This window comes from Myotis yumanensis, unplaced genomic scaffold (genome assembly GCF_028538775.1).
Source record: "Myotis yumanensis isolate MYYU_CA2020_CCGP unplaced genomic scaffold, mMyoYum1.0.hap1 SCAF_4, whole genome shotgun sequence".
Lineage (NCBI taxonomy): Eukaryota > Metazoa > Chordata > Mammalia > Chiroptera > Vespertilionidae > Myotis > Myotis yumanensis.
Window position 1 is genome coordinate 101,424,242 of NW_027223755.1, and position 9,733 is coordinate 101,433,974.

A 9,733-nucleotide genomic window follows, 5' to 3' on the forward strand; every position below is an offset into this window, starting at 1 on the left:
TCGCGGGCGGTGACTCCTGGCAGGAATCGAGTGAGCGGCCGGCTACCGGGCCCTGCGGAGCGCAGGGCTGGGGGCATCAGGAGACCCGAGGGCTGTCCGCGGGAGGTGCCGCTCCGCCGGGTTACGCGTAGACCCAGGAACGCGGTGGGCACGACGTCCGGTTCCGATTGGGAGAAGGGACGCAGGGGATCCTAGGAGCTGGACTTTACGGGAGGGGTCCTAAGGCCGAATCCGAGAGAGACAGCGGGACAGAGATAAGAGACAGGGACAAGGCAGGCGAAGAAAGAGGCCGAACAGAGGCAGAGACGCAGTGGAGACAGGGACACAGAGGCCCAACCGGTAGAGAAAGGTCAGGCATAGGGGACAGACGGGGCGCAGAGGCCCCCGTCCTCGCCGGGGGAGGAGTCACAGCACCCTCTGCGGGTGCTGGCAGGGGCGGGGAAACAGTGTCGCCGAGCCCCGAGCGGGTCTGTGGACCTCTGCGGTGGCCACAGTGCCTCTCGGTGAGCCATAGCGCTCTCTGGCGGATGATAGGAGCCCCTGGGGAGTGGAGTCACAGCGGCCCTCGGTGTGTTCTCAGACCAACAGTGGCTCCTGGATTCACAAGGGGATTCGTAACCATTTGGGGGATACACAGTGCCTTGTAGAAAGGTAAGAGCGCTCTCTGATGGGCTACGGCATCACGAGGCGGCGGCCCTCCGGGTGTTAGCAGAGGACCCCACCAGAAGGCTCACAGCCTTCTGTAGGTATCACGGTGCCCCTGGGAGGGGGCAGATAGCGCGAGTGTCGGGGATCCAAGGTCCAAGGAATCATCAACAACTGCCAAAGGAAGGTTCGAGGCAGCTCATTGGGGCTATCATATCCCTCTGAGTCGCTGCGTTGGTCACACCCATTCTGGGCACGGGCGCGAGGCGCAGAGGGAGGCGCCAGGCAGGGTTGGGTGGGGACTCAGATGGCCACGCGCGCGATGTGAGCAAAGACTCCTCCACAGACAGATGCACTGGTCGAACGTGCGCCTTGATGTGGGAGTAGCGCCCCGCCCAGCCCCAGCCTGGCCCGCGGGCTCAGGCCGCACCGCAACGCCCCCGCCGCTCGCGGCGCTGCAGTCTCCGAAGGCGCCGCGTCCACGCGTCGCGCCAGGGCAGCACGAGGCTCCCGCGAGCGGCGATGAGCCCGGGCCCTCGGTCCCCTGGATCCCCGACCGCGGCCCCTGGCCCGCCACCCAGCAGCAGGTAGCGGCGACCAGGTAGCAGGTGTGGGCAGCCGCAGGCAGCATCCCGTGCGGGCACCCACAGTGCGCTGCTCCCGCGCCGTGCGCGCTCCTCTCCGCTCCGGAACACTGCTAGCACGGCCACCGGGAAGCGCGTCCACAAGCCACGCGCCTCGCCGCGCGCACCCACCGCCACCTGCACCGCTGCGGAGAGGACGAGAGGGGGCGGGGTTAGGCTGGGAAGCGGCAGGCTGCTCAGAGGAGAACCGGGCGACAGTGGCCAGGAGGGAGGGCAGAGAGGGAAACAGAGGACAACCACTGGAGAGGGAGCGCACAGAGAGGACACCGCAGAGGAGGGAGCAGAGAGATCACCAAGGGGCTGACGGGGCAGAGCCAGTGGCAGTGGGGCACCTGAGGGATGGGGTCCAGCAATGGTCAGGGTATCCAACGGGAACGTGGGGAGGGCAAGGTGGGAAGGTGAGGGCGGGAGGCCTGAGGGCTGCCTACCATAGTCTTTCCTGCAGAACTTTTTCAGGCTGATGCGGTAGCTGCCCCGGGTGGGTTTGCAGTGCAAATCGCAGTCTGGGGAGGGGAGACAAGGGAGTGGGCAGGCTGGCACAGATCCCCACCTCCTTCCCCCAACCTCTCCTCCTACCCTCCTTGAACCCATAGCACCCCTCCTCTCATGGACATGCCAGTCTAGGACCTGATATGTGCCCACTCACCCTGCGACTCCACAGGGCTGCTCTCCTCAGTGGGTCCAGGGACAGGGGTCTCTGCAGAGAGGGTGGAAGAATGGCCTGTATTCAAGGGGGCCTGGGGTTTCTGGAACTCTCAGGGGATCTGTAGGCAGCAGCAGGGAGCTGGGGTGACCTAAGCAGGGCGGGGTCACTCACTAACACAGGGTGCCACTGGAGAACGACTCTGCTGGAAGCCAGGGGCGCAGCGATTGCAGGTGAGGCCAGTGACACCATCCTTGCAGGGACACTGGCCTGTGGTCTGGTTGCAGGTTTTGCCAGCAGCACCAACAGGGTGACAGTCACAGGCTGAGGACAGAGGTGAAATGGTCAGAAACCCGTCTGGGAAGATGTGAAACCAGAGGGTGGGGGTATGCAGGCTCACCCCTGCAAGCGCGGCGGTCATTCGGCGCCCGGCCTGGGTCCCGATAGAAGCCCTCCCGGCAGTAATGGCAGTGGCGGCCGGCAGTGTTGTGCCGGCAGTTGAGGCAGACACCACCACTGCGACGGCCGGACAATCGGTACAGCTCCATGTTGAAGCGGCAGCGGCGGGCATGGCCATTGCAGGAGCAAGCTGCAGAGAGGGATGGGTCAGGGGCAGGCTGGCTGGATCCAAGATCCCCAGGCCACCCTCTAAGGCCTCACCAAGGCAAGCGTGGGCTTCCCGGGCTGTGGCCCGCTGCCAGGGCCTGTCGCAGTAGAAGGGCTTGCAGCGGCCACAGTCGGGGCCCTCGGTGCCATGCCGGCAGTCGCAGATCAGGTGGCCCTGGGTGTCCAGCAAGCACCTTGAAGCATGCCCATTGCACTTGCAGCGCCCGCCCACCTGGAGCTCAGCGGCTGAGTAAGAGTAAGGGACCACGGCCTCGGAGTCGCTGGTGTCCCCCAGCATGGCAGGCCTTGTGAGCACTATTCGAATGTCTGTGGCGGTCACCCAGTCTTGGAGCACCGGGCTGCTGTCCAGATCCAGGCCTGGTGGGCTGCTGTCCTGCACGCTGAAGGCCAGAAGGCCGCCACCATCAGGCTGGGTCTGGAGCTCAGGAAAGCACAAAGCTTCAGGCCCGGGACCAGCTGGGCCATTGGCAGGGGCAGGCAGGCGGCCATAGTCCAGGCCACAGCAGGAGGAGAAGAAGCCCAGCGGGACCCAGCTGCGGCCATGGTCCTGCGACTTGAGCAGGGCCACTGAAGTGGGGGGCGTGGAGCAGAAGCGCAAGCTCACAAACACCAGCTCGAAAGTTTTGCCCAGGGGTACCGTGAGGCTCACGTTGAGGGGCGCCTGCGTCAGCCAGTCGGAAAGCCAGCACACGGGGCTGGCGGTGCCCCCTGCCAAGGTCAGGAGGGCGGCGGGGTGTGCCCGCCGCGGGTCGGAGGAATCGCAGGCCTGCGTGGGGGGCTGCCCGCACGTGCTGGACGCCAGCACCTCGCGGCCCAAGGCAGCATTCACCAGGCCAGGCACGCAGGCTCGCGGGGCGCCCCCCTCCTCATGACAGGGATCGGCGGGCGCTGGCGGCCCCGGGCTCAGCGCGGCCAAGAGCGTGCCCGCGGTCACCAGCAGCCCCCAGGGCCAGATGGGCATGGCCGGAGCCTCCGTGGGTCAGCCAGCTGGCCGTGGCCCCACGCCGCTGTCCTCGTGGGGGTAGAACCCGGGTCTGAGGCTCTGCCGGCTGGCCGGCAAAGTTGAGCAACCGCAGGCCCCGGGCGGCCCCAGCCGGGGCCCAGATGAGGGTGCAGCCGCGGGCACGCCCCGGCCCAGCGCAGCAGCAAGGATGTTGGCGGGTCCCCCTGCAGGGCCTGGAGCGATGACAGCCTTCGCCCCGGCTCCGGGCTCCTCCGCCCTCGGAGGCCCCTCCCGCTGCCCGCTGCTCACACTCACCCGCGGAGGGCCGGGTGGAGCAGGTCTCCGGGCCTCCGGGAATGGCTGAGGGCGGGCGGGCCCTGGGGCGCCGGGGCCGCTGCCTCCTCCGGGCTGCAGCAAGGGCCGCGGAGCTGTGCCAGGTGGGGGCGGGGGGCGCAGCAGGCTCAAGCCTGGGCCCAGCCAGGGGCGGGGCTGCTGGGGCCGAGAAGGAGGGAGGGGAGGAGAAGGGGCCTGGTCGGCATAGCGGGAATCAGAAGCAGATTCAGACACTGGCTGGGCCATCGGGGGAGGGGCCGGGGAGCCTGGAATTCGCTGTCGGGAGGGGTCTGGAGGGGAAAACTCAGCCACGCAGCTCGTGGGGGACCACCCAGCAGGGTCGTTGGTCCGCAGCCAGGTTTTGACTGCTCCTGGGGCTGTGTCACATGCTGGGCGGGGGTCTGGCAGGCTCCTCCCTCAGGCCCAACAGGCAGGCTGGGCCCTGGGTCTGAAGTCTGGGTCCGGGATGCCCCCTGATGTCCATGCAGGACATAGGGCATGAGAAGCCAAGTCGTATTGGTGAGTGTGGGTGTCCCCAAGGCAGCAGTTTGCTCTAACCCAGAATTGGGACCAGGTCTTATTTTAAACCAAAGCTGCTGTAATTTCCCGCTGTGTGGTTCAGATTCCTTAACCTGGTCTTGCCTCAGTTTCCTCTTTGGCCACATGCCTGTTATTTAACATTGCTAACCTGGGGTGGGGATGGGGAATTTGATGAGACCAATGCTCAACAGACTTGAGTCCCTCCTGCCTTATGCTGGGGAAGGACTGTATCCCTGATCCCTGGGATTGGCCTGAGCTTATCTAAGGGATGAGGCAGCAAGGATGTTGGCGGGATGTTATCTAGCGTCCTCCACCCAGATCAGTCCAAACTCTTGTCCCTGGTTCTCTTGAGTGTCTACTTGCAACACCATGATGGGCCCAGTCCTTGGAGCTGGCAGGGAGGAAGTGAAAGCTGTGTGTGTGTGTGGGGGTGGGGGTGGGGTGGGGGGGGGGGAGATCAGGGGAAGGTACAGCCAACTAGGTGGCAGGTCTCCTTGGGGTTCATGGGTCACCTATGGAGAGGTAGGGAGTGGGGTTTGATCCATGGGGTTCACCTGGTCACAGATGGCAGTACCCCTGAGCCTGACCTATATACCAGCAGATTTGGGCAGGGAAACTGAGGCAGAAGCCCAGCTGGGTAGCCTGGACACCAGCTAGGGATGGGGTAGCTGCAGCTGAGAGTGGCCCCAGCCAAGAGGGGCCCAGAATCGCTCTGAACAAAGAGACCCCTTCCCAACCACCTCGAGGTCCTTGTTGGAGGGGGGCCAAGCATCCCAGGAGGGGCTGACCCCATAGGGAAAGGGAAGGCCACACAGGAGCACATCCAGTTTGGGACAGCTCTGAGGCCTGACGTTTCAGACGGGGGGCTGAGTCCAGGCCAAGCCCTACAGCCAGTGTAGGATGCCACGGGAGTGTCTGTGTTGGTGAAACTGCCATCCTATGCTGTGCCTGAGATGCTGCAAGGACCCACAGGAAGAGGATGGAGAGGAGCAGAATCCTTGTGCTGTTTAGGAGAAGAGGATAGGAGGACACTGGAGGAGAAGAGGTGAGAGCAGGAGGGCTTGAAGAAACAGAAGACAGGCCCCTTTCCAGGCCTGACTCGCACAAACACAGGGATGTGTATGTGTAGGGACTAATGAGGTGATGGGAGACTCTGGAAGGACTCACCCAGAAGAGTCCCAGGGGCTGCTGGTCTCTCCCTTCACTTCTGGCAGCAGCAGGAAGGCTATGGGTACCCCCTGCCTCACAGAGCAGGTGCTACGGGACCCTGCCCCTCAACTGCCCAATAAAGAGAGTGCGCCCCTTCCAACAAAGAGCTCTGCACGAATGAGGGACTTGACAGGGTGCATGCACATTCTGCTCCAGTTCAGAAAAAGCACCTTCCCAACCACCCTCTTCAAGGCCCTCTGGTTGCTCCCTGGGATGGGAAGAGCTTGGTGAGAGACTGGGTGCTTCAATAGATCCTCTGGGGACCGTTAGAAGAAAGGAGGTGATGCAATGGCCACGGTGGGGAGAAATGCCCAGGCCCCACGGGGCTTGAAACAAGCCTCCAGGGAGAACCTGGAGGTCTGCATTCAGGACTCCTGCCAGGAGGGAGGAAGCAGAGATCAGGGGAACAGCCTCTCCCCTAGTTGTCAGCCTTGGAGGCTTTGTCTTCAGCCCAGCCTCCTCGATGGGGTCTGCAGAGCATCTGGCAGCTTCTAATGTGGGTGGAAGGAGGCCTCTGGGACCCAGACTGCTGTATATTCATGGGGTTCAGGCCTGGACCTGCTGCATCACCAGCTCCCCAGGGAGGAGGCTGCAGTCAGCTGAGCCTCTTCCCTGGAATGGCCACCTGCACACATTCTTTTCTGCTCACCCCCATGGGGCAGCCCTGATAGATGATGTGATGGGAAGTAGGGGGCCTTCCCCCCAGCCCCCAGCCCAGGCTCATTGCTCCTTGTGGACTCTGCCACTTGTCCCCAGTCCCTGATGGGGGCTTCTTACACCTATCTCCTCAATGGCCCTGTCCCCTTCTGGCACCTTAGAAGAGGCTCTGCTCCCCCTCCCCAGCTAGGGGTGACAGCTGCTGGTTTGGGGGGATGCAGGGAACCTATCTGGGGAAGGGACAGAGTGGGCCTGACAGTCTGAGACCTCAGGGGGCTGGAATCATTCCTTTAAAAGGCAGACTGGCCCTAGCCGGTTTTGCTCAGTGGGTAGTGTTGGCCTGTGGACTTGATTCCTGGGTTTGATTCTGGTCAAGGGCACATCCATCAACCTCAGTTGTAGGCTCAATCCCTAGCCTCTGTTGAGGTGCGTGCGGGAGGCAACCAATCGATCACATCAATGTTACCCTCTCTGTGTCTCTACGCCTCCCTTCCACTCTCTCTTTAAACAGACAAACAAACAAACAAAAAACAACGGCTGGATGAGGATTAACACCAAAAAGACCCCCCAAAAACAAAAAACCAAAAACCACACACACAGACACACACACACCAAAAATAAAAGGCCAACTGACCCCCAGCCTAGCCCAGGACTTGCTATTTCCACAAGATGCATTCAAGCCACCTCTTGTTCACGTATCACACAAACATGTATTTATTAAGCACCTGTTATGCCTCGAGGAGCCAGGAGCTTCCAACCCAAGGGGGGAAACAGACAGCTGGGAACACGAGCACAGCATGCTGTTCCTTGCCCTGAAAAGGGCAGTCACGCAGAGTCCATAGCTACTGCTGCCCTGCACCACGCACACCCGCCAGGCAGGGTCCCAGTGCCTGCTCACCTGCTCTGCGCTCAAGCCAGGCCCACTCTGTTGCTGTGATCAGCTCTGCGAGCCCAGCAAAACGCTGCGTTGCAGAGAGTGGGGCAAGATGGGGAGCCCATGGGGGATGGGAAGGAAAATGGCTCAGTAACCCCCTCAGTACGGCCACGCAAGGTTTGAGAAAGGAATGGTTTGGGGAGGGGGCTTCTGGGACCCACATGTGGCACATCTACCCGGCCTGGGCGAGGTCTGGAGAGAGGAGGCTCCTGGCTCATCCAGACCTCTCTGGGAACCAAGCCTCTTGCGTGGGCTCAGGGAGTTCCCAGCTCCCGCCCCTCACCTGCTGTTGCCAACCGAGCATGCCAGCATTGGAAGGCTGCAGCCAGGAGCCCAAGCCCTGCTGCCCGCACCTAATGTAGCCAGCAATTCACCCTGGGCCAGGTCCAGATAGGGTCCTCGCTGAGAGAAGCTGATGGCCACGGTCTTGCGGTGGAGCCTGTCAGCATGGCCACAGCACTGCGGGCGGGGGGGGGGGGGGGGGGGGGGGGCTGAGAAGCTGGGGTGGTGGGTGGGAATCAGCAGGCTCCTTGGGCTGGGAGTCCGGTGCATTCACGCTGCCCACACTCGGGTGGATGTGAGCACCAGCGCAGTTCCCCATTCCAGCTGGCCAAGTCAGAGCAGACTGGCCGGGAATGCAGATGAGAATTCCCTACTGCCTCCTGACTTGGGGCAGGCGCTAGAGGACAGGTCTCCTTCCCTCCTACCTCCCCCACTCTGGGTGCCTGTGTTGGGGCCTACCCAGGCTTCCCCCCTCATACATCCGTGGCACCTCCCTGCCCAAGAATGCCCAGTTGTTGGCAGGACACCACCAGTGCCCAGAACTGACCGGGACAGGTGGGTCTTTGGGCACCCATTCGGGCCTGCAAAGGTCCAGTATGGAAGGTGCGTAAGTAACCAATGGATACAATAATTCTGGTGGAAACCACCTGCTATAGAAACTGATTCTGGGCCCTAGCCAGTTTGGCTCAGTGGATAGAGCGTCGGCCTGCAGACCAAAGGATCCTGGGTTTGATTCTGGTCAAGGGCACATACCTCAGTTGCAGGCTCCTCCCAAGGGCATGTGCAGGAGGCAACCAATAGATGTGTTACTTCCACATTTCTGTCTTTCCCTCTCTCTACAAATCAGTAGAAAAAGTATCCCCAGGTGAGGATTAAAAAAAAAAAGATTGTGGGGTGGCCAGTAACAGGGTGGTGGTGGAATCCACCCTGAGGATTAAGGGTTCCTCAAGATCCTAGCACATAGGCAGCTCTGGAAGCAGTAACGGAGTGGCCAGCTGTCCCTCAGTCTCCTGTTTCCCCTTCCCCACAGTTCCTGTCCTGGGCAGTGGATGGAGCTGTTCCATTCCCTGGAGGCCCCTCATTGCAATTAGGCCCCTGGTTTTCCTTCCCTACTTTGTCATCAGGTCCCCAGCAGCCCTCAAGATTCATGACTCTATGTCCGAAGTACCTAGCCTGCTTGATGATAGGCCTTTTACAGGTAGAGCCTCCTGCGGTTTACCTGGAGCCACCCTGAGGCTGGTTCAACATCACCAAGTTCATCCCTTATATCTGCCATACTTCACCTGGCTCTCAGTTACCTGCCTCCTGGGCAGTGGTGCCCCAGGACAGAGGCTGGTGTTACCCCGTCTCAAAATCACTGTCCACACTAAGGGCCAGTGCCCCAGCTCTGAGCATTGTGCTTGGTCCTTGTAGGTGCTCAGTAAAGGTTCATTTAAAGAAGGCCACAGCCTCCCACACCTCACCAGCACCCAGCTCTGTGAAGCATCTCACATCTTCACCCTTGCCCCAGGGCTAATAACCACTACCCCCAGTATGACTATTCCCAGTGTGGACAACACTGGGAATTGAAGCTCAGAATCCTTAAGAATCTTGCTGGAAATCCTATAGTAGCAAACAAATCACAGTGTAAACCCAAATCTGACTGATTTAAAACTAGAGGCCGTGACCTTGACCTCTACTTTCTTGGCTTCCAAAGCAATGATTCCTTCAACAGGAAGGGCAGGAGCCCCAGAACAGGAACAGATGAGGGGTGTTGGGTAAAGGGCTTGTTCCCTGGTGGTGGCTCAGTGTGGGGGGCCCACACTGACTATAGCAGGGGTGGGCAAACTTTTTGACTCGAGGGCCACAATGGGTTCTTAAACTGGACCGGAGGGCCGGAACAAAAGCATGGATGGAGTGTTTGTGTGAACTAATATAAATTCAAAGTAAACATCATTACATAAAAGGGTACGGTCTTTTTTTTTTTTTTTTTTTAGTTTTATTCATTTCAAACAGGCCGGATCCGGCCCATGGGCCGTAGTTTGCCCATGGCTGGACTATAGCAATGGCCCAGGAGGTGGTAGGCACGGGTACCAGGATTGATGGCTGTGGGCACATAGTGCCTGCCTACTCTGATAGAGGCCTGTGGCTTTTGTGTCTTCCAATGAGCCAGTACAGATCTAGGCACCCGTGCTAAGGCCAATGCATGAGGTGAGTCCCCCATCCTGAGTGGCCTTACCCCCTTCCTATAGTACAGAAGGGAAATGAGTGTTCTTAGTAAGTATACTTGATATATT

The 9,733-nt window shown here is 60.7% G+C and overlaps 1 protein-coding gene and 1 long non-coding RNA gene across 2 annotated transcripts in view; one reads left to right on the forward strand and one right to left on the reverse strand.

Annotated features, from left to right (window-relative positions):
* Nucleotides 1-477: 477 nt before the first annotated feature.
* The window catches only part of LOC139009167 (uncharacterized), a 34,829-nt gene continuing 25,573 nt past the window's right edge, over nt 478-9,733 (forward strand). Inside the window, exon 1 of the long non-coding RNA XR_011471282.1 lies at nt 478-651. This is a non-coding gene — a long non-coding RNA (uncharacterized lncRNA). The remainder of the gene's footprint in view (nt 652-9,733) is intronic.
* On the reverse strand, nt 1,065-3,520 carry NTN3 (netrin 3). The gene is made up of 6 exons (XM_070411597.1): nt 2,593-3,520; nt 2,333-2,521; nt 2,107-2,256; nt 1,936-1,986; nt 1,718-1,792; nt 1,065-1,414 (listed from the first exon to the last, which is right to left on the reverse strand). The coding sequence occupies exons 1-6, from the start codon at nt 3,518-3,520 to the stop codon at nt 1,065-1,067; spliced, it is 1,743 nt and encodes a 580-aa protein (XP_070267698.1).

What these genes read in the sequence shown, in the direction of transcription:
- NTN3 (XM_070411597.1), bottom strand. Translation starts at nt 3,520, where the DNA reads ATGCCCATCTGGCCCTGGGGGCTGCTGGTGACCGCGGGCACGCTCTTG. An exon ending in TGACCGCCGCGCTTGCAGGG is followed by an intron (nt 2,257 to 2,332) that starts GTGAGCCTGCAT and finishes CTCTGTCCTCAG; the next exon opens with CCTGTGACTGTCACCCTGTT. An exon ending in CAGCCCTGTGGAGTCGCAGG is followed by an intron (nt 1,793 to 1,935) that starts GTGAGTGGGCAC and finishes TCCCCTCCCCAG; the next exon opens with ACTGCGATTTGCACTGCAAA.